General features: G+C 45.6%; 1 protein-coding gene across 5 annotated transcripts in view; it reads right to left on the bottom strand.

The window, feature by feature from the left end:
* The window catches only part of galntl6 (polypeptide N-acetylgalactosaminyltransferase like 6), a 1226984-nt gene that overhangs the window by 90315 nt on the left and 1114619 nt on the right, over positions 1-22050 (bottom strand). For all 5 annotated transcript variants that reach the window (XM_073047999.1, XM_073047997.1, XM_073047996.1 and 2 more), the window contains exon 10: positions 20116-20337. In XM_073047999.1, the coding sequence (XP_072904100.1) occupies positions 20116-20337 (222 nt within the window). The remainder of the gene's footprint in view (positions 1-20115; positions 20338-22050) is intronic.

Raw genomic sequence — 22050 nt, 5'->3', positions numbered from 1 at the left:
AAGCTCTTTAGCCTGTGACGTCACAGTTTCCGAAGCTTTGCAGAGAATCAAAGCTTTTTCCAAATTTACATCTGATTCTCTTAAGAGTCTTTCTCTCAGCCCATTATCCAGAATGCCGCAAACAATTCTGTCTTTAACGAGAGAGTCCGTCAGTCCTGCAAACTCACATGTTTTACTGTGGTTTCTCAATTCTGTAACAAATTGATCAATTGTTTGACCAGCTTTCTGTTTGCATGTAAAGAATTTGTACCGTTCATACGTCACATTGCACTTCGGTATAAAAATGCTTCAAACTTGTCGATTATCGCTTTTAGATTCAAATTATCTCCATTTTCGACAGTAAGATGGTTATATACCTCAATTGCGTCATCCCCTATTACGTGGAGTAGAGTCGCAGCTCTCGTTTTTTCCAATTTATTTTCTGCCCCGATCACCGATAAATATATTTCAAAACACCGTTCAATTTTTTTCCAGTTGTCAGCTACATTCCCAGTCAGCTGAAGTGTTTTCAGAGGTTGCAATCCTTCCATTCGTAAAGCTGTTAGGAAACACTAAAAAAGTTCGTGCTTTCTTTTGATTATCTTCGCTTCTCCCGTGTTTAACAAACGTATTATTTTTCCAGACCAACTTCTGACACCATATTGTGGTCTTTATTTGTACTGTGGGTTACTCATAAAGAAACATATTCTGGAAGAACATAACTAGAACTTTTATTTACAACAACAAACAGCAACCATGTTTTAACATACAAGCTTCTCAATCATTCTGTCATTCCGTCCAATCACGTTCTTACACATGACACGTGACATCACCACAGTATTGTGCTGAATAATGGACCACTCCTTCCACTTGTACAGTCTCTCAACCACCTCATCTGGAAGTCATATATGTGAACCTATCCCGTTTCCTTTAACAGATGTGCTTCTGGATGAAGGGCCCCTTTTAAGTGTACTGTGAACTCCCGGGATAAAACCATTGAAAGGTTCTCACGTCCTTGCTAAATGCGTATTGTAAGCAGCCAAGTCAATTGAAAGAGCAGGTGCACCATTCTCTTCATCTGAGCCAGCATTAGACAATAAGCACTTGGCACGACCATTGTTAATGTGTATGTTAGTGTAGCATTTACTGCCTGTATCCTGAACGACTTGGAATATTCTCAATGCTCCAGCAGATGTGTCCGGAGGTCGTCAGAGAGACTGCAAATCAGCAAGGAAGATAATTCACTGGGAAATTTGTTAGCAGAGAGACATGCAGCGCAGAAAAAGGCCCTTCGCTCCACCATGTTCAAGCTTGAAGCAGTCTCTCAATCTACGTCGGGTCTCATTGATACACTGGAGCCCACACTGGGAGCACCGAACACAGTATATAACCCCAACAGACTCACAGGTGAAGTGTTGCCTCACCTGGAAGGACTGTTTAGGGCCCTGAATGGTAGTGAGGGAGGAGGTGTAGGGGCAGGTGCTTGCAAGGATAATTGCCAGGAGGGAGATACATTTCACTGTATGTTTCAGTGTACATGTGACAAATAAAGCTCATCTTTATCTCTGAATCAGTGAGGATGGAGTTGAATGCCTGGTGTTTGGGGGTCCCTCATCAGCGAGCCTGCAGTTCGAAGCCTAGTCTTGGTGATCGTCGGGTCCTGGGGTCAATGCTGAAGTTCGAGTCTCAAGGGTCGATTGGCCAGAGCCTCAATTCTGTGAATGTCTGCAAGTCAGCTAGATAGGTATCTTATGGATAGGGGAATCAAGGGATATGGGGACAAGGCAGGAACCGGGTATTGATAGTAGTTGATCAGCCATGATCTCAAAATGGCGGTGCAGGCTCGAAGGGCCGAATGGTCTACTTCCGCACCTATTGCCTATTGACGTTGAAGGCCCAATATTTGCGAGTGCGACTCCGTGTGTGTGTGTGTGTGGAATGAGGTTAGTTTTGCTTTGTTGTTGTTTGCATTTTCTTTTGTTGTGTTCTGTGTTGTTCTGCTGAACATTGTGGGCATGCTCTGTTGGCATCGGGATGTGTGGGGACACTTAGGGGCTGCCCTCAGCACCCCCCTGCACTGAGTCGATCGTTCATACGAACAGCATATTTCATTGTATGCTTCGATGTGCATGTGATAAACAAATCTGAATCCTGACTCTTGATGATTGAGTTATCCATGTCAGCACAGAGGGGGTCACTTATGTCCCACAGCTGCTGTGTCCTCCAGTATGGCTCACATTTATGCATCGTAACTCTTGCAATAAAACAGATATGGAAAGCCCAGCCTTGAAGATGATACATCATCTGATGCAGCGTTTTTGACAGCAGCTTTTACTCATCATTTTTCACACTTTATCTTCGGTAGGAGTTTTTGGCCGACATACCACTTTGTCTCTGAATAACATTCGAGGCTGCACAAACCCACCATTGTTTTAATGCATTTGACAGAGACACAAAGGGTAGCTGGAGCAATTTTAATTAAGTGCACTGGTCAGTGTTTCTCCCCTGAGCATTTTCCATGAATAAAAGTAGCACAAAGGCTTCCCTAGCCAATAGAGAAGTAGTTAATCTAGCAGAGATGGAAATTGTAATCTAGCGAGGGAATTCCAAAGGGAGCATAGTATCAAGACATCTGGAATGAAACAATAGATCTGAACACTGGTCTAAGGGAATAAAATGTAATTAAATGTTTGTAGGTATTCCAGAAGGAGCAAAATCTAGCAGATTAATAAGAGATACTTGAACGTACAAAATGTTAATTCTTCCTCTGAGAATCAAAAACAGATAATCTCAAAGTGAGTTTAAAATAGTAATGAAAAGAGAAATGGACTTGGGACATTGAAGCAGATGTTGCTTTATGCTGTGTTTTGAACAAAAGGAATTGGTGTAATTGCGTGAAACATTTCCGGAAACAATTCCATAGTGTCATAGAACACTACAACATAGGAACAGGCCCTTCAGCCCATCTGGTCTGTGCCAAACTATTAATCTACCTAGTCCTATCAACCTGCACCTGGATCATATCCCTTCTATCCATGTACTTAACCAAATTTCTCTTAAATGTTGAAATCAAAGCTGTATCACCACCTCTGCTGGCAGCTCATTCCACACTCTCACCACCCACTGAGTCAAGAAGTTCCCCTCATGTTCCACTTAAACCTTTCACCTTTCAGCCTTAATCCATGACCTCTCATTCTAGTCTCACCCATCCTCAGAGGAAAAAGCCTGCTTACGTTGACCCCTCATAATGTTGTGTACCTTCATTCCCCTACGCTCCAGGGAATTAAAGTCCTAACCTATTCACAATTTCCCTATAACTCAGGTCCTCAAGCCCGGCACCATCATTATAAATGGTCTCTAAACTCTGTCAATCTTATTTACATCTTTCCTGTAGATGGGTGACATAACTGCACACAATACTCTAAATTAGGCCTCACCAACATCTTATACAGCTTTAATATAACATCCTATCTCCTGCACTCGACACTTATAAATATGAAGGCCAATTGCCAAACACTTTCTTTACAGCCCTAGCTACCTGTGATGCCTCTTCCAAGCAATTATGGATCTGTATTCCCAGATTCCTCTGTTCTACCACACTCTTCAGTGCCCTACTGTTCACTGTGTAAGTCCTACCCTGGCGCCTCACATTTGTCTGCATTAAAGTCCTTTTGCCATTTTCTAGTCTATTTTTCCAGCTGGTCCAGATCCTGCTGCAAGCTTTAAAGGTCTTCTTCACTGTGCACCTCGCCCCCAATTCGGTGTCATCAAGCTATAATCAAGTTTATTACATTATCGTCCAGATCGCTGATATAGATTATTTAACAACAACGGGCACAGCTCTGATCCCTGTGACCCACCACTAGTCACAGGCTTCCAGTCAGAGAGGCACTAGCACTCTCTGGTTTCTCCCAAGGCAAGGCCAATGTCTAATCCAATCTACTGCCTCATTCTGAAAGCCAAGTGACTGAACCTTCTTGATCAACCTCTCACGTGGGACCTTGTTAAAGGCCTTGCTGATGTTTATGTAGACAATATCCATGGCCTTGTCCATCCACTGCCTTGCCCTCATCAACTTCCCTGAAAAGCCCTATAAGATTGGTTAGATGACAGCATGCTCAGATGCAGCAGCAACTCTAGGTCCAAACAAAGGTGTAATTGATCATGCTTTAGGTTTTTTTAAAATGATTACAAGATGCTGCTGGATATTAAAAACATCGAGTAGCGCAGATTGACCACACTGGTGCGTTGCTCAATATCAGTGGAGCTGGGCTTGCTATGCACCGTGTTGCAATCTGTTTCGACCCCTGGGGAGAAAGCATCAGAGGTGTTGTATGCAGGTGACGCACAGCCTAATGAATGGTGCAGGTGATAGTCTTGGACATTTTTTGTTGAGATCGCAAGGCCCTGTTGGAGGCTGGTAACGTAGAGTACCGTGAGTCCAATTCTCTGGTTCCTTGGGAAGACCGACGGCGAGGGAGCTGTGTGGCCTCAGCTACTGTGCAGACCGGGCCCTCGCGCCTCAGGGTTGCCTATTGCAGCCACCAGGGATGGAGACTCCAGAGCTGGGTGTGTGCCACTGGATTCCGTGCTGGGCTGGTGGCCGGCCACTCCCATCAGTGCTGCCTTCTAGTGTTTGCTGGGTGGAAGACAAGCTGGATTGCGTTCATCTGCGACTGTACTTGCAGGATATGAGGAATGGCTGTGGGCTTGTTCTTGCAGAAACATGGCTCCAGAACAACATCTATGCACCATCCGTCTACAGGCCAGGACACTCAAGGCCTTGGGCTATATTTTGTTTTTAACAGTATGTTTTTCTGCTACTGTAATTATATGTGCTATATGTGCCGTATATGTGCCGAGTGCTGTACATGACTGTTGGTACCGAGTTTTGCACTTTGGCCCCAGAAGAACTCCATATCGTTTGGCTGTACTCATGTGCATGATTGAATAACAATGATATGAGCTTGGTTAGACGTGATCTACCATACACAAAGCTGGGTTGACTATCCCTTGACAGTCCCAGTCTATTCAAAAATGCTACATACCCGGTTCCTCAGAATAGCTGCCAGTACCTTACCCACTACTGAAGTCAGGCTCACCGGCCTAACTTCTTGACTTATTCCTAGAGCCTTTCTTAAACAATGGAACGACATTCGCTATCCTCCAGCCCTCCAGCATCTCACCCATAGCGAAGGACAGTTTAAATATCTCCGCTAGGAGCCTCTGCGTTCATTCAAACCTAAGAATTTCCCACAAATTCACCTCTCATCAGCTTCCCCTGCCTGAACTGTTGTGGTTCATTACTGAAGAAGTGCTACACTGCTAGTACAAATGCAGTGGGCAGAATGGCCTCATGATGGACTGTAATGTTTCTGTGATTCTATGATATAAATTCAAATGTTGGTTTGTTGGTTTCTTGCCCTCTTTCCTTTCTCCTCTTTTGTCCCTTCTCTCCCTTTTTGTCGCTCTCTTTCTCCTTCTCCTCTTTCATTTTCTTTTCTCTTTCATTCTTTCGCTTGCTCTCTTTCCATACTGTCTTTCTTTGCTTTCTGCTGGCTGCCATCCAATCTGAAGCACGAGATTACAGCCACAAGTTGGCAATGGGCTCCCCTGTAAACACTGGAGAATTCTGTATTCTCATTTCAATACAAAGACGTTGAATGCTCAACAATACCTTTGTATCTGCCAATGCTGCTGAGATGGAAGACGCTGAGACTTCTAGGTCCAAAGTGTAAGTATCACGATCCTCCTAGTCCAACCACATAGATGCTGCGACCAAGAAAGTACAGCAGTGCCTCCACTAAAGAGGTTCAGCAAGTCCTCATTGATAATATCTGGGTCACAATTCCAGTGAAACAAATTCACTTCTGACCTAAGGTGCTGTCAAGATCAAGATTCATTTATTTATCATTTTTGCATGAAAATATGGGTGGTGGAGGGGAGTTACGTCACTACCAAAGGAGGTGTAAGGCACACCATTCCTCCGCTAGCCTGCAGGTCACCCTTGGGCAAGGTGTAGCACCTGCTTAGACCCCGATCAGGGTCACGTGAAACCACATACAGGCCGTATGAGTATCTGGTGCATATCACAAGTCCCGGGTATGTGACCACTGACGCCCGGCAGACAATCTCTGGAGAGTATTGATAATGGCTGGGGCCACCTGTCTTGTAAAGACGCTGCCCAGAAGAGGGCAAAGGCAAACCACTCCTGTAGAAACATTTACCAAGAACAATCATGGTCACGGAAAGACTGTGATCTCTCATGTCATATGACACGGTACATAATGAACGAACCTACGTTAACGGAAACTCCATTGTTGACAAGGTCTTGGTAGGCCGTAGGGCCTGTTTTGTGCTGTATGAAACATAGAGAATAGAATTATACAGAACTTGGCCAGGTCCTTCAGTACACAATGTTGTAAGAACTAACAAACTAATAATTAAATGTGATGTAATCCCTTCTGCCTACCTGGGGTCCATGGACCCCTTGCTTAATGGTATTGGTCCATGGTATAAAGAAGGTTGGGGATCCCTGGTTTAATTGGACAAGACTCCACACTGACACTCGGGGAGATGCCCCTCAGTCACTAATTTTAATGAAAGCCCCCCCCCCCAGCTTTTGCAAGAATAATTTTTAAAAAGCACAGATCTGAAATAAAACATACACCATGTGCACATTCAGCTGGTGAGAACCAGATCGAGCCAGCTGGGTTGAGTTCTGAATTCTGGTGGTGGAGTTAAAGGCGTGGGTTTGCCCCAAGTGGTAAGATAATTGCCCTGGGGGTTGGAGGAGTGAGTGTGTGTGTGTGTGTGTGTGTGTGTGTGTGTGTGTGTGTGTGTGTGTGTGTGTGTGTGTGTGTGTGTGTGTGTGTGTGTGTGTGTGTGTGTGTGTGTGTGTGTGTGTGTGTGTGTGTGTGTGTGTGTGTAAGGAGATAAGGGGCTTGTTCTCCTGTTGTTGTTTTGTTGAGTTTTGTGTGGTTCTGCTGAGCATTGTCGACATGCTCTGTCGGTGCTATTTATTTATTTAATTATTTTGTTTCGCGACACAGCACGGAATAGGCCCTTCGCGCCCTTTGAGCCACGCCGTCTCAGCAACCCCTGTGGTGGGGTATCCAGAACTAGAAGGCACGCCCTTAAAATTGAGGGGCGACCTTTTAGAACAGAGGTAAGGAGGGATTTTTTTAGGCAGAGAGTGGTGAATCTGTGGAATGCTCTGCCACAGACTGTGGTGGAGGAAAAGTCCATGGGTATGTTTAAAGTGGAAGTTGATCGTTTCCTGATTGGTCAGGGCATCGAAGGATATAGCGAGAAGGCAGGTGCATGGGGTAGAGTGGGATCCGTTATCAGCCATGATGGAATGGCAGTGCAGACTCAAAAGGCTGAAAGGCCTAATTCTGCTCCTATGTCTTATGGTTTTATGGTCTCATGGTCATGGTCTAAACCCAATTAACCCTAACTTAATGAAGGGGCAATTTAGAATGACCAATTAACCAGTCCTGATGAAGGGGCTCGGCCCGAAACGTCGACTGTGCTTCTCCCTGTAGATGCTGCCTGGCCTGCTGTGTTCCACCAGCATTTTGTGTGTGTTGCTTGAATTTTCGGCATCTGCAGATTTCCTCATGTTTGGACCAATTAACCTGCCTGGTTTGTCTTTGTACCGTGGGAGGAATCGAGAACACTCAGAAAAATCCCATGCGTCCCATGGGAAGGATGTACAGAGACTCCTTACAGACAGCTCTGGGATTGAATTCCAATCTCTGGAATGCCCTGAGCTGTAATAGTGACACACTAAATGCCACACCACCATGGAGCCTAAAAATGTGGGCTAACACTTGCAGGCTGCCCCCAGCACATCCTTAGTTTATGCTGGTTGTTAATTTCACTGTATAATTCAATGTACGTGTGATAAATAAATGGATCTGAATCGGAATTAGTCACTGTAAATTGCTCTGGGGGGAATAAACTGGGTTTAGTGTAAATTGATACCTGATGGTTGGGTTGGATTTAGTGGGTCAAAGTGTGAGTTTACATGCTCTGTGACTCAATGTTGATGGCGCTTCAGGCATCTGAGTATTTTTTAATTGTATACTGTAATTAATATCTGTCTGAAGTTCCAGTCAGTTGGAACATTTGCTTCCTGGAATCTGCCAGCAGAGGGTGCCACATTGCCATGAACTAAAAATGTGTTGTAGTACAGTCGAACCGCTGCAGGTGGCAGCACAGAGCAATAAAAGGCGAGCATTTTGTGTGTGTTATGATCTGTATCACAGTGGCTTTCCCTAGTCTAGATAGCTAAGTGGTTTTACAGGCAAGGTACACCAAAACAAAAATTTATGTCTTTGCATGTGTGTGTGTGTGTGTGTGTGTGTGTGTGTGTGTGTGTGTGTGTGGGGTTGCAGTTAATGTAACGCTATATAGAGCCAATGATCAGGGTTTAATTCCTGCCGCTGTCTGTGAAAGGATTGTATGGTCTCCCCGTGAGCTCGTGGGTTTCCTACGGTGCTCCAGTTTCCTCCCACGTTCCAACAAAGTCATATGGGTTAGCAAGTCACAAACATGAGAAGATCTGCAGGTGCTGGAAACTTTGTGTCTATTGCTCAGTAAGTTACGGGTTGTGGGCGATTGAAGTGTGATGACACTTGCAGGCTTCTCCCAGCACAATCCTTGGACCATGTTGAAGGTTGATGCAAAATGACCGGGTTTCACTGTATGTTTCAATGTACATGTGACAAATAGAGGTAATCTTGTGAGTGTATGTCACAGAGAGGTACAGCACAGAAACAGCATGTAGTCCATGCTGAAATCATTTCAACTGCCTACTCTCATCGACCTGCACTGGGACCAATGCCCTCTGTACCCCTACTGTCCAAACTTAGCATAAACATTGAAACAACATACACAAAACGCTGGTGGAACGCAGCAGGCCAGGCAGCATCTATAGGAAGAAGTACCGTTGATGTTTCGGGTCGAGACCCTTCGTTAGGACTAACTGAAAGAAGAGAAAGTAAGAGATTTGAAAGTGGGAGGGGGAGGGGGAGATCTGAAATGATAGGAGAAGACCGGAGGGGGAGGGATGAAGCTAAGAGCTGGAAAGTCGATTGGCAAAAGGGATACGAGGCTGGAGCAGGGGGCGGGTCATGGGATGGGAGGCCTTGGAAGAAAGAAAGTGGGAGGGGAGCACCAGAGGAAGATGGAGAGCAGGCAAGGAGTGATTGTGAGAGGAACAGAAAGAGAAAACAAAATAGATAAAAAAAAATAAGGGATGGGGTAAGAAGGAGAGGAGGGACATTAATGGAAGTTAGAAAAATCAATGTTCATGCTATCAGGTTGGAGGCTACCCAGCCGGAATATAAGGTGTTGTTCCTCCAACCTGAGTGTGGCTTCATCTTGACAGTAGAGGAGGCCATGGATAGACATATCAGGATGGGAATGGGACATGGAATTAAAACGCGTGGCCACTGGGAGATCCTGCTTTCTCTGGAGGACAGAGCGTAGGTGTTCAGCAAAACGGTCTCCCAGTCTGCATCGGGTCTCACCAATACATAAAATGCTGTACAGGGAGCACCGGACACAGTATACCACACCAGCCGACTCACAGGTGAAGTGTCGCCTCACCTGGAAGGACTGTCTGGGGCCCTGAATGGTGGTGAGGGAGGAAGTGTAAGGGCAGGTGTAGCACTTGTTCTGCTTACAAGGATAAGTGCTGGGAGGGAGATCCGTTGGAAGGGATGGGGGGGACGAATGGATAAGGAAGGAGCGATCCCTGCGGAGAGCAGAAAGAGGGGGGAGGGAAAGATGTGCTTGGTGGTGGGATCCCATTGGAGGTGGCGGAAGTTACGGAGAATTATATGTTGGAAGGGAGACTGGTGGGGTGGTAGGTGAGGACAAGGGGAACCCTATCCGGAGTGGGGTGGCGGATGGATGGGGTGAGGGCAGATGTGCGTGAAATGGGAGAGATGTGTTTGAGAGCAGAGTTGATGGTGGAGGAAGGAAGCCCCTTTGTTTAAAAAAGGAAGACATCTCCTTCATCCTGGAATGAAAAGCCTCATCCTGAGAGCAGGTGCGGCGGAGATGGAGGAATTGTGAGAAGGGAATAGCATTTTTGCAAGAGACAGGGTGGGAAGAGGAATAGTCCAGGTAGCTGTGAGAGTCTGTAGGCTTATAGTAGTTATCAGTACACAAGCTGTCTCCAGAGATAGAGACAGAAAGATCAAAAAAGGGGAGGGAGGTGTTGGAAATGGACCAGGTAAGGGCAGGGTAAAAGTTGGAGGCAAAGTTAATGAAGTCGACGAGCTCAGCATGCGTGCAGGAGGCAGCGCCAATGCAGTCATCGATGTAGCGAAGGAAAAGTCGGGGACGGATACCCGTATAGGCTTGGAACATGGACTGTTCCACAAAGCCAACAAAAAGGCTGGCAAAGCTGGGACCCATACAGGTGCCCATGGCTATACCTTTAGTTTGAAGGAAGTTGGAGGAGCCAAAGGAGAAATTATTAAGAGTAAGGACTAATTCCGTTAGACAGAGGAGAGTGGTGGTAGAGGGGAACTGGTTAGGTCTGAAATCCAAAAAGAAGCGGACAGCTTTGAGACCTTCCTAGTGAGGGATGGAGGTATATAGGGACTGGATATCCATGGTGAAAATAAGGCTCTTGAAAATGAACCCTGAAACCAACTGGAGTAAGTTGGCAGCAGAGACACATTCACCATGGACGTCCAGTCCCTATATACCTCCATCCCCCACCAGGAAGGTCTCAAAGCTCTCCGTTTCTTTATGGTTGTTACCAGGACTGGAAGGCTTGAGTTATAAGGAGAGACACAGGATAAGCTGGGGCTATTTCTTTTCCCCTGGACCGTAGGAGACTAGAGGTTTATAAAACCTTGAGGGGCAGAGATAGGGTGAGTGGCCACAGTCATTTTATCCAGTCAAAAACAAGAGGGCATGGGTTCGAGTGACAGCTATTCATCTGACTGAAGAGCAGAATCTCCTGCTTAGGGTAAAGGAGTTGGTAAGAGGAGTGTGGATCAGTGAGTGGTGTGTGTGAGATGGTATTGAAGAGACCGCAAGAATCTGAAGAATGGTCCTTATCCTCTCTGTGGTTCTCTCATCACAGATGCTACCTGACTTGCTGAGTGTTTTCCAGTATCTTGTGTATGTTGTTTTAATTTAAGAGTCATACAAGTGGCTTCAAAAATCTTTGGCAGGGCACAGTTACAACTGGGTGTGGGAATTCAAAAGAATTTTGATTGAAAGATCAGGTTAGGCAGCATTCCAAAGTATTGGGCAGGCCAGCTAAAGGATGTGGAAATTTTCTTTGAACCTTGAAATTTGAAATGAAGGAGCTACACACACCAAATGCTGGAGGAACTCAGCAAGTCAGGCAGCAACAATGGTGAGGAATAAAAAGTTGACATTTTGGGTCAAGACCCTTCATCAGGACTAGAAAGGAAGGGGACAGGACCCGGAATAAGGTGTTGGGGCGAGGCAGGGATCCAAGCTGACAGATGATAGGTGAAACTAGCTGAGGAGGAAGCAGGGGTGTGTAGGGGAGGGAGGATGAAGCAAGAAGCTGAGAGCTGACGAGTGAAGAGGCCTATAGATGAAGGAAGATTGATAGGAGAGAATAGTGGCCTATTATGGGAGAAAGGGAAAGGTAAAGGATACCAAATGGAGATAGTGGGCAGGTGAGAAGAAAAGGAGCAAGAGGGGAACCAGAATGGCAAATGGAGAAAGGGAGAAGGGGTGGGGGGAAGCAAAGAGGTTCCTCAGGTGAGGTGGATTGGAAAATGCCAGGAGGATCACATAAAAGCTAACAAGGGTCAGCCTATGATTTATCAGACCCTGGAATTTGATAAGAGGAAGGACTCAGACTGTAGATGTTTGTACTTCATTATCAGAATCAGAATTAGGTTTATTATCAGTGACGTACTGTACATCATGAAATTCCTTGTTTTGTAGAAGCAGTACAAGGCAGGACAAAAGTTATTAAAACAGTGGGAGTGGGCAGCTTAAATGGTTCCGCATGGACTAGATGGGCCAAAGGGCCTGCTTCTGTGCTGAACTCTTCTATGACTCTATAAGTTACAAAATAAATATATTGTGCAAAAAACGAATAACAACGCAGCTCCTGGGTTCATGGACCAGTCAGAAATCTGGTGGCGGAGGGGAAGAAGCTGTCCTTAAAACAGAGCATGATCCAGAAGATTAAGCTGCGAGGCAGAAGAGGTTGTGAGGTAATATTTACCCAGCAAGTGGTTGATACTGGAACGTATTGATGTTGATTGCCCAGAGTTGGAGGGAGAGGAGGTATGAAGCTCTAGAGCAGGGGTGTCAAACTCATTTTAGGTCACGGGCCGGATTGAGCAAAATGCAGCTTCATGCGGGCCGGATCAGTCGGACGCGTGCGAATGCAGCTTTCGTTGCCTCCGTTTTTTCAGCCTGCTCTCATGTGTCTCAGTCTCTGCTATAACCACAAAGTGTTTCACTTTACAAATTCCGTTTCTTATGAAGAAGACTGCCGAATAAACACTAAAAACCCTGAAAACCTGGTACCTGAATAAACTCAGCATTAGCCATATCATATGCCAAAGGCGCTTCCATTACTGGGGCCAGCTTTAATAGTAATTAGATATTATCTCGCGGGCCAAAGATAATTCCACCGCGGGCCGGATTTGGCCCGTGGGCCTTGAGTTTGACATATATGCTCTAGAGGATGTAATTCGACAGAACTGTAGTCGGAAAACAAGGTTCATTCTCAGCTGCTGCAGGCCCCTGTCACCTTGAAAAGAGCTGCCAACTTTTGTTCCTATTTTAAGAGCGCAGCGGAAACCTAATTTGGTCTCTAGTTATCAAATCATTGACTGGCGGACTATCTTACTGGAGACCTGGTCTTATTTCAAGGCTTACTAATATCAATGTTCTTCCTGAGATAAATAAACTTCAAACCACCAGAGAGTTTCCACTGACCTCCTGTGATTTGATTCACAGTTATCACTGTCAGCCTTAATTCACTAGCAGGTCTCTCGCCTCTCACTCAGGGAGTCCGTGAGCCCCAGCAATGATTCAAAGGATTGGATGTTAAATCGAAGCTGTCAAGTCAATAAGGGGCTGTTGCGAGTCCCTCTGGTGGATGTAAACTCTTCTAAGGTACCTATTTGAAGCAGATTGTGGGCAGCAATTCCTCCATCCTGAACCAAACTAGACAAATTGTTTAATTCATTGGCATTTGTTCAACCTTGCTGAATAAAACTAGTTACTGGTATTCTGCACTGTGCTACAACACAGGTAAACCAGCCTCCCCTCCACTGACTCTTGCTTACATTTCCCACTACCTTGAGAAAGCAGCCAACTTAATCAAGGACCCCCCCCCCCCCCATAGCGAATATTCTCCCTTTTCCCCTCTTCCATCAGCAGTCCATAGAAAAGCTCGTAAGCATGTTCAGCCAGGCTCAAGGGAAGCTACTGTCTCACTGTTGTTCCGCTCTTGAATGGACATATTGAACGACAAAGGTGAACTCTTGATCTCTCAATTTGCCTCTTTATGACCCTTTCACACCATTATCTACGTGCACTGTGATCATAAAAATATATCCCACGTTCCGTTGTAGCATGCACAAGATGGTGGAGGAGCTCAGCAGGTCAGGCAGCATCTATGGAAGACAGCTTCGGGCCGATACCCTTCTTCAGGACTGTCACATTCTGTTATTGCTTTTCCCTTATACTACCTCAATGAATTGATGTTTTGAAATGATCTGTGTGGTTGGCATGCAAGACAAGGTTTTACTCTGTATCTCGGTTCAGGTGACAATAATAAACCAACAACCAGTTACCAGTGGATATTCCTTAAACTCAGAGCTAAATGTTTTTCCATAGGTGAGTTTGCTTTCGACAGCATTTGGATATGGCCCAAGTGCAGTGAGAGAGACACTGAAGCAGGCAAACAGTTCACTGACTTCAATGAGAACTGCTGCGAGATTTAAAGAAAAACAATAAACTCTAGGCCAATAGGGCCACCAATTAAAACTCTCAGACTGAAAGTTAAATGCCAACACTGTGGCTGAAAGCAATAACTAGATGTTAAATGAATTCCACTCCTTTACAGTGTCTCTTTCCCGGACAGGGATGAGGGTAAGCGGGGAGCATAAACGTTGCTGTGATTTTGGTCAAGTCTTGAAAAGACTAGACCAAAATGAAGGGGGTTAAACACCATCATAGTGAAACAGTAATTTGCTGGAAACGGAATCTGTTCTGCAGGCTGTCTCCACGGGCGCATAAACCCTGCAACAGAGTCTGTGTTGAACATTTGCCATAATACATAACAAAAGAGACTTGTGGTTGAATGTAAGCCCGTAGGAGGGAAGTGGTTGTGCTGGAGAGAGTGCAGAGGATATTCACCAGGAAGTTGCCTGCATTGGGGGTCACTAGTTATGGGGCCAGGTTGGGTTTTACCTGGATTGTAGGAGGCTAACAGAAGACAGATTATCAAAATCTTTTTCCCATGGTAGTGCTGTCAAAAAGCAGGAGTGCAGAGGTTTAAACTGAGAGGCAGAGGAGACAGTGGGATTTTTTTTTTACACACAGCATGTGGTTGATATCTGGAACGGGCTGCCAGAGGGGGTGGTAGAGTCAGATGCAATTACTGTAGAACAAAGAACAGTACCACACAGTACAGGCCACAATATTGAACTGCCTTTTAAACTACTCTAAAATTAATCTAATTCTTCCCCACCCTATCGCCCCTCATTTTTATTTAATTCATGTGCCTATATAACAGTCTCAAATAATGTACCCTAATGTACTTCCTTAGAAGGTTGGCGTCATTCAATGTCTGTAGTGAGATGCTGAAGATGTTCTATAGGTCAGTTGTGGAGAGCGCCCTCTTCTTTGTGGTGGCGTGTTGGGGAGGAAGCATTAAGAAGAGGGACGCCTCATGTCTTAATAAGCTGGTAAGGAAGGCGGGCTCTGTCGTGGGCAAAGTACTGGAGAGTTTAACATCGGTAGCTGAGCGAAGGGCGCTGAGTAGGCTACGGTCAATTATGGAAAACTCTGAACATCCTCTACATAGCACCATCCAGAGACAGAGAAGCAGTTTCAGCGACAGGTTACTATCGATGCAATGCTCCTCAGACAGGATGAAGAGGTCAATACTCCCCAATGCCATTAGGCTTTACAATTCTACCGCCAGGACTTAAGAACTCTTTAAAAGCTATTATTAATGCTTTTTGAGATAGTGATTTAGATGCATATCATATTTTTTACTGAGTTAAGTATTGTATGTAATTAGTTTTGCTACAACAAGTGTATGGGACATTGGAAAAAAAGTTGAATTTCCCCATGGGGATGAATAAAGTATCTATCTATCTATCTATCTATCTACCATCCTCTATCACCACCCCCGGCAGCACATTCCTTCTTCTTCTTCGGAATCCAATGACGACGTTCACTCCTTTATCGGTGAGATCTTTGATGACTATACAGTCCTATCCTGGACCCACAAGCTCTATTGCAGGTGGGACATGTATATGTGGTAGTGATGGCAACCATGGCTGCATTTCTCCTGACTCTCTTCTGCTGTCTTCTGGTTGTTCTTTCCGTCTCCAGAATACGAACCCCATCCCTACACAGCTGTCGCCAAGGGTTACAGTCAGCAGCAACATCATCCAGGTCCTCAGGTCTGATCTTGTACTTCCTTGAATCATTCTTCATCTGATCCTTATAGTGCTTCATCGGCCCTCCAGCTGAGCGTCGACCATGATGTAGCTGGCCGTGTAACACCCTGCGGGGTAGCCGACATTGGGGCATCCTTATCAAACTGACACTGGGTGATCATGGCCTCAATACTTCTGCAGTTGGCCTTTACAAGTATTTCATACCAAGTAATTCCCAGGATGCGCTGAGGCAGCTTATATGAAAGCACTCCAAGGACTTGATGCGATGACTGTAAGTTATCCAAGCTTCACAGCTGTAAAGGAGGGTGGCGACACAGACCGCTTGGTATACGGTGACCTTTATGGAGGGGCGAAGGCTCTTGTTCTGAAAGTCTCTACGCCGAAGTCTCCCAAAGGCAGCTGATGCCTGTTTAATGTGGCTCTGGATGTCATTGTCAATGCCGCTATCCTCAGAGAGAATGCTCCCCAGATATTTGAAAGATGGCACTACTGACAGCTTTTCATCACCAACAGTGAAGGCAGGTAGGGTGGCTGGGACACTGGTACTCCATTGGCAAACCACTTCTGTCTTGATGGTATTGACAGTCAGCCCCATCCTGCTGCACACTCTCACATAGTCGTCTGCATACTGCAGCTCCAGGACCCACTCTCTAAGGAGTTTGGTAGTTGCGTGGAGCCTCCTGATGTCAAAGCGGTTGCCATCTAATCTGACGTCCACTGCCACACCGCTGCTGTCCTCAATCTCGTTGTGGAGAAGCTTGGTAACACACAAGAGGGAGATGTTAAAGAGCACTGGTGCTAGCACACACCCCTGCCTCACCCCTGTACGTACAAGGAAGGGCTCTGATTCTTGTCCTCCTATGGTCACCTGAGCAGTCATCCCATCATGGAACTGGCGGAGGATGTTAACACAAAGTGCACTGCAGATGCTGTGGTCAAATCAAGACGTACAAAAAAACTGGATGAACTCAGCAGGTCGGGCAGCATCCGTTGAAAACGTTTTCCACTTTCAACGGATGCTGGAAGATGTTAACAAATTTATTGGGACATTCCACACATCTACACACTCTCTGTGTAAAAAACCTGTTCCCCAACACCACCCCCCCCCCCCCCGCCCCCCGCTGTATACTTTCCTCCAAATATCTTAAACTTATGCCGCCTCATATTAGCCATTTTCAGCTTGGGAGAAAGTCTCTGATTGTCCACTCAATTCATGCCTCTTATCATCTTACACATCTGTGTTTAAGAGATATTCAGGCAGACACTTAAATAGGCCAGGTGCAGAAGGATGCAGTTCTAATAACACTTTAAGGAAATTTGGAGAAGTATATGGATAGGAGGCATCCAGAGGGACATGGGCAAATGGGACTAGCTTTGTGGGCACCATGGTTGGCATGAAGGAATTGGGTCTGTTTCAATGCTATGTTACTCTATGACTTTAGTGTTCATTCATTTTGTGCCGTGCTATATGACATGGGCGATCACGGTCTTTCCACGACCATGATTGTTCTTGGCAAATTTTTCTACAGAAGTGGTTTGCCATTGCCTTCTTTTGGGCAGTACTTTACAATAGGGGTGACCCCAGCCATTATCAATACTCTTCAGAGATTATCTGCCTGGCGTTAGAGGTCATATAATCAGGACAGGTGATCTGCACCAGTTGCTCATCTGATCATCCATCACCTGCTTCCATGGCTTGATGTGACTTTGATCGGGAGGCTAAGCAAGTGCTACACCTTGCTGAAGGGTGACCTGAAGGCTAGTGGAGGAAAGGAGCGCCTTACACCTGCTTTGTAGAGACAAATCTTCACCCTGTCACCCACATGACTCTAATGTAGATGGGAATATAGAGTGACATGGGCACGTTGGGCTGTAGGTAAGTGAATGATGTGTTGTAGGAAATGAGTCACTCATTTTGTACACAGCACGGTCATACAGTAATGTGATTGCAGTCATAGAGTCAAATAGCACAGGAACAGGTCTTTCCACCCAAAATTTCCCATATTAACCATCTAGTAACATCCATGTTAGTCCCACTTACAAGCATTTGGTCTGTAGCCCACTATACCTTGCCCAGATATAAATAACAGGAGATATAGATTGATTGAGGTGACAGGAAAAGCTCCCCTGTTCTTCTTTGAAGTGTTGCCAAGTGATGCTGACAACCATCCAATGAGATCTCAGCAGGAAGCACCAGAGAGACATTCTGTAATGATCAATAAACCAATTATCTGAAATCAAACGTCCTTGCCTGGTGTCTCAGGGCTGGGTGTGTCTGCACCCATGCTAACCCCCACCCTGGCACTCTTTCTCTGCCACCTGTTCCGCACCTCATTTCTTTAGCCAGAGGGTGGCGAATATGTGAAATTTATTGCCATAGATGGCTGTGGAGGCCGTGACAGCTTCTTGATTATTAAGTGGAGGAGTGGAGAATAGAGCTGAAAAGGACAATAATTCAGCCATGATGGAATGGTGGAACAGGCACAATGGGCTGAAAGGCCTAATTCTACTCCTATGTCTTATGGTCTTCAGGAACGTGCCCTCTTCTTGGTACTACCATCAGAGATGAAGTACAAGAATCTGAGAACGCACTTTCTCCTCTTCCCCCCCCCCTCGCCATTGGATTTCTGAATGGTTCATGAAACCCATATACATTATCTTGTCATTCCTCTTTTTATGCACTATTTGCTTACTTTGTAATTTATAGTGATTTTTATGCCTTTGCACTGTACTGCTGCAGCAAGACAACAAATTTCATCTCAATAAATCAGTGACAATAAACTTGATTCTGAACCAGAATGGGAGCTTCTGAGTACCTGCTGCTGTTCAAATCTTGTACAGTTTTGGTCCTCCTGTTGTAGGGAAGATATCATTAAACTGGAAAAAAAGTGTAGAGGTTTACCACAACGCTGCCAGGACATGAAGGCTTCAGTCACTGGGAGAGGTTTGGCAGGGCAGGACTTTATCTCCTGGATAAAGGAGTAGAAGGCTGAGAGGTGAACTTATCGAGATGTTTAAAATCATGAGGGGCCAGATAGGGTGAACGCCAGGCAAAGGGGGCTAAAAACCAGAGTGCATGGGTTAAGGAGAGAGGTGAAAAATTTAAAAGGGACCAGATGGGCACCATCTTCATGCAGAGAGCGATGTGCATATGGAATGAGCTGCCAGAGAACGTGGTTACTGTACAAACAAGAGAAAACCTGCAGATGTTTGAAATCCAAGCAACACACACAAAATGCTGGAGGAACTCAGCAGGCCAGGCAGCATCTGTGGAAAAGAGTACCCAGTCGACATTTTGGGCCGAGACCCTTCATCAGGACCGGAGAAAAAATAACGCAGTGTATGGATGGGAGAGGTTTAGAGAGATATGGGTCAAATGTGGGCAAATGGGACGACCTTGGAGGACACCAGGAGCAGTGTTCAATACCAGCGTATTCTCAGTATTAATCACCAAGCCTTAAAACCTGTGCCTCTGAGCGTCCGCCTGCAACTGGATCTTTGACTTCTGCACTGGGAGAGACCAGGAATAACATCTCCACCTCACTGACAATCAGCACAGCTGCATTTAGCCCACTGCTCCACTCTCTCCACACTCGTGGATACGTGCTTAGGCTCTCGTCAAATGCCATCCATAAATTCACTCGTAACACCATTATGGAATCACAGATGCTGTCAAGGGGGAGTACGGGAGTGAGACAGACCAGCTGCTTGAGTGGTATCTTAGTGACAGCTTAGTGTCAACGAGGAATTGATTGCGGACCTCAGAAAGGACAGTCGGGGTTGCGCTCACCAGTCCTCATTGAGAGGCCAGTGCTGGAAAGGCCAAGCTGCTTCAAGTTCCTGAGTTTCAACACCCCGCAAGATCCGTTCTGGGGCCAGCACATTGGCACAATCACAAAGAAGGCACGCCAGCAGCTACTATCTTATTATTCCCTTTTTTGCACTATTTATTATTTTTGCAATTTATTGTGATTTCGTGCCTTTACACTGTAGCGCTGCTGCAAAGCAACAAATTTCATGTCACAGGGAGGCAGAGTAGTGAAGTGGTTAGCACAATTCTTCGCAGTACCAGTGACCCTGCTTCAGGTCCTGCTACTGTCTGTAAGGAGTTTGTACCTTCTCCCTGTGACCGTTTAAGTTTCTTCTGAGTGCTCTGGTTTACTACCACAGTCCAAAGATGTACCAATTGGTAGGTTAATTAGTTATTGTAAATCGTCTCACGATTAGACTAGGGTTAAATCAGGGGTTACTGGGTGTCATGGCGCAAAGGGCTGGAAGAGTCTATTCCACACAATGAATAAATAAATAGACACTAAAACATTAGAGAATGATAATAAATTGGATTCTGAACTCTGACAGACTGAATTCTACATTATTCTATGGCTCTCTGACTGTCCACGCTCAGCTCCTGTGTGAAATAAGCTACGGAACTGTTTCCACACATCCACACTTGTCTGCTTTTACTCACTTCTCCCCAGGCAGCGGACGGGGGCTCCACCGGTGGATAATACTTTGGGAGGTCCCAGGCCACTTCTGTCATGAACCACTTGAAGTCCTTGCACTTGAGGTGTTTCCGCAGGACCTTCTGAGCCGTGATGTCGCCGGTGGAGAGGTGCCGGTACTCGGGCCGCCGGTGGTAGATGTACTCCGCATACTCGTCCATCCACGTCTCTGCCACTCGCTTCAGGTTCTACGGAAAGGGTTAAAAGTCCAGTTACCGCCCAAGCATTCTCATTTAGCAAAGTTCCCCATCTGCAACCCCGCAGAATCGTCGGGTTACATCTGAACTCGAGAGGGACCTGGCCTTGAGGGCAGGTTTTCTGGATACGTTGGGGAGGTTTAAAACTAGGCTGGCAGGGAGATGGGAACCAAGGATCAATGATATTCACCAATATACATTTACGTGTATTAAGGATTTGCTGTGATGTTTCGGTGTGACATGTAACCAGAAACAACATTCAACAACTATAAAGAATAAATAATTATACAAAGTTAGGAGTACAACTATGGAATAAAATGTGATTAAATAATCATCATTTTGTGCCATGCCCCATGACCATGATTGTTCTTGGCAAATTTTTCTACAGAAGTGGTTTGCCGTTTACTTTTTCTGGGCAGTGTCTTTACAAGATGGGTGACCTCCAGCCATTGTCAATAGTCTTCAGAGCTTGTTTGCCTAACGTCAGTGGTAACATAACCAGGACTTGTGATATGAACCAGCTGCTCCCATGTCTTCACGTGACCCTGATCAGGGGCTAAGCAGGTGCTACACCTTGCCCAAGGATGGCCTGCAGACTAGCGGAGGGAAAGATCAGTTTGCAGCTCCTTTGGTAGAGATGTATCTTCACCCCACCACCCCAAACACCTAAATGCCATCATGTACTTACAATGTAAGCACTGCATTGCAGTGACAGAAGTAACAGAGAGAGGGGGTTGGGCGGTCTAACTAGAATGGTTGATCAGATTAAATGCTTGGGGGAAGAAATGCTTAAGATGGCTTAAGGTTTTGGTTTTAATAGCCCTATAGCACTTTCCGGAAGGGAGATTTGGAAAAGGCAGTTTGCTGGGTGGGTAGTGTCCGCAAGATTTTTCCTGACTGCATCTTTGTCCTGCAATGAATGGTAGAGTACAGGTCAGATGATGGAGCAGTTGGTGTAAAGGTAGGTGCAATGTGTAGAGAGATGATGAAGCAGCGGATAGGAATGTAATCAGCCGGATAGGTTAAAACGTATTTGTTTTAATGTGAGAAGTATCAGGAACAAGGGTGATGAACATAGAGCATGGATCAGTACATAGAGCTATGGCATTGGGACTATTACAGAGATGTGGCTGTCACAAGGACAGGAATGGCTGCTGGATGTTCTGGGGTTTAGATGTTTCAGAAGAGACAGGAAGGAGGTAAAAGAGGTGGGGTGTAGCATGGCTAATCAGAGATAGCATCACAGCTGCAGACAGAGAGGACATCATAGAGATCTTCTGCTGAGTCAGTGTGAGTGAAATCCAGAAAACGGAAGGGAGAAATCACTCTGTTGGGTGTATTCTACAGCCCCCTCCAACAGGGACAAGGAGCGGAACGGTAGTCAGGTTTTGGAAAGGGGCAAAAATAACAGAGTTGTTGTCAATGGAGACTTCATCTTTCCTAATAATTGATTGGCACCTCCTTAGTGTATACGTTTTGGATGGGGGAAACATTTGTTAGGTGTGTCCAGGAAGGATTCTGGACACATCATATGGAGAAGCTGACTAGAGGAGAGCCCATACTGGATCTCGTACTAAGTAGTGAACCTGGTCAGGTGACAGATCTCTCAGTAGACAATCACTTTGGAGACAGTGACCACATCTCTTTGCCCTTTAGTATGGGAAAGTATTTAATTCGGACAGGGCTAATTATGATGCTATTAGG

Source organism: Hemitrygon akajei, chromosome 6 (genome assembly GCF_048418815.1).
Source record: "Hemitrygon akajei chromosome 6, sHemAka1.3, whole genome shotgun sequence".
NCBI lineage: Eukaryota > Metazoa > Chordata > Chondrichthyes > Myliobatiformes > Dasyatidae > Hemitrygon > Hemitrygon akajei.
Note: the sequence above shows the minus strand (reverse complement) of the source record. Positions and strands in the feature narration are given on the sequence as shown.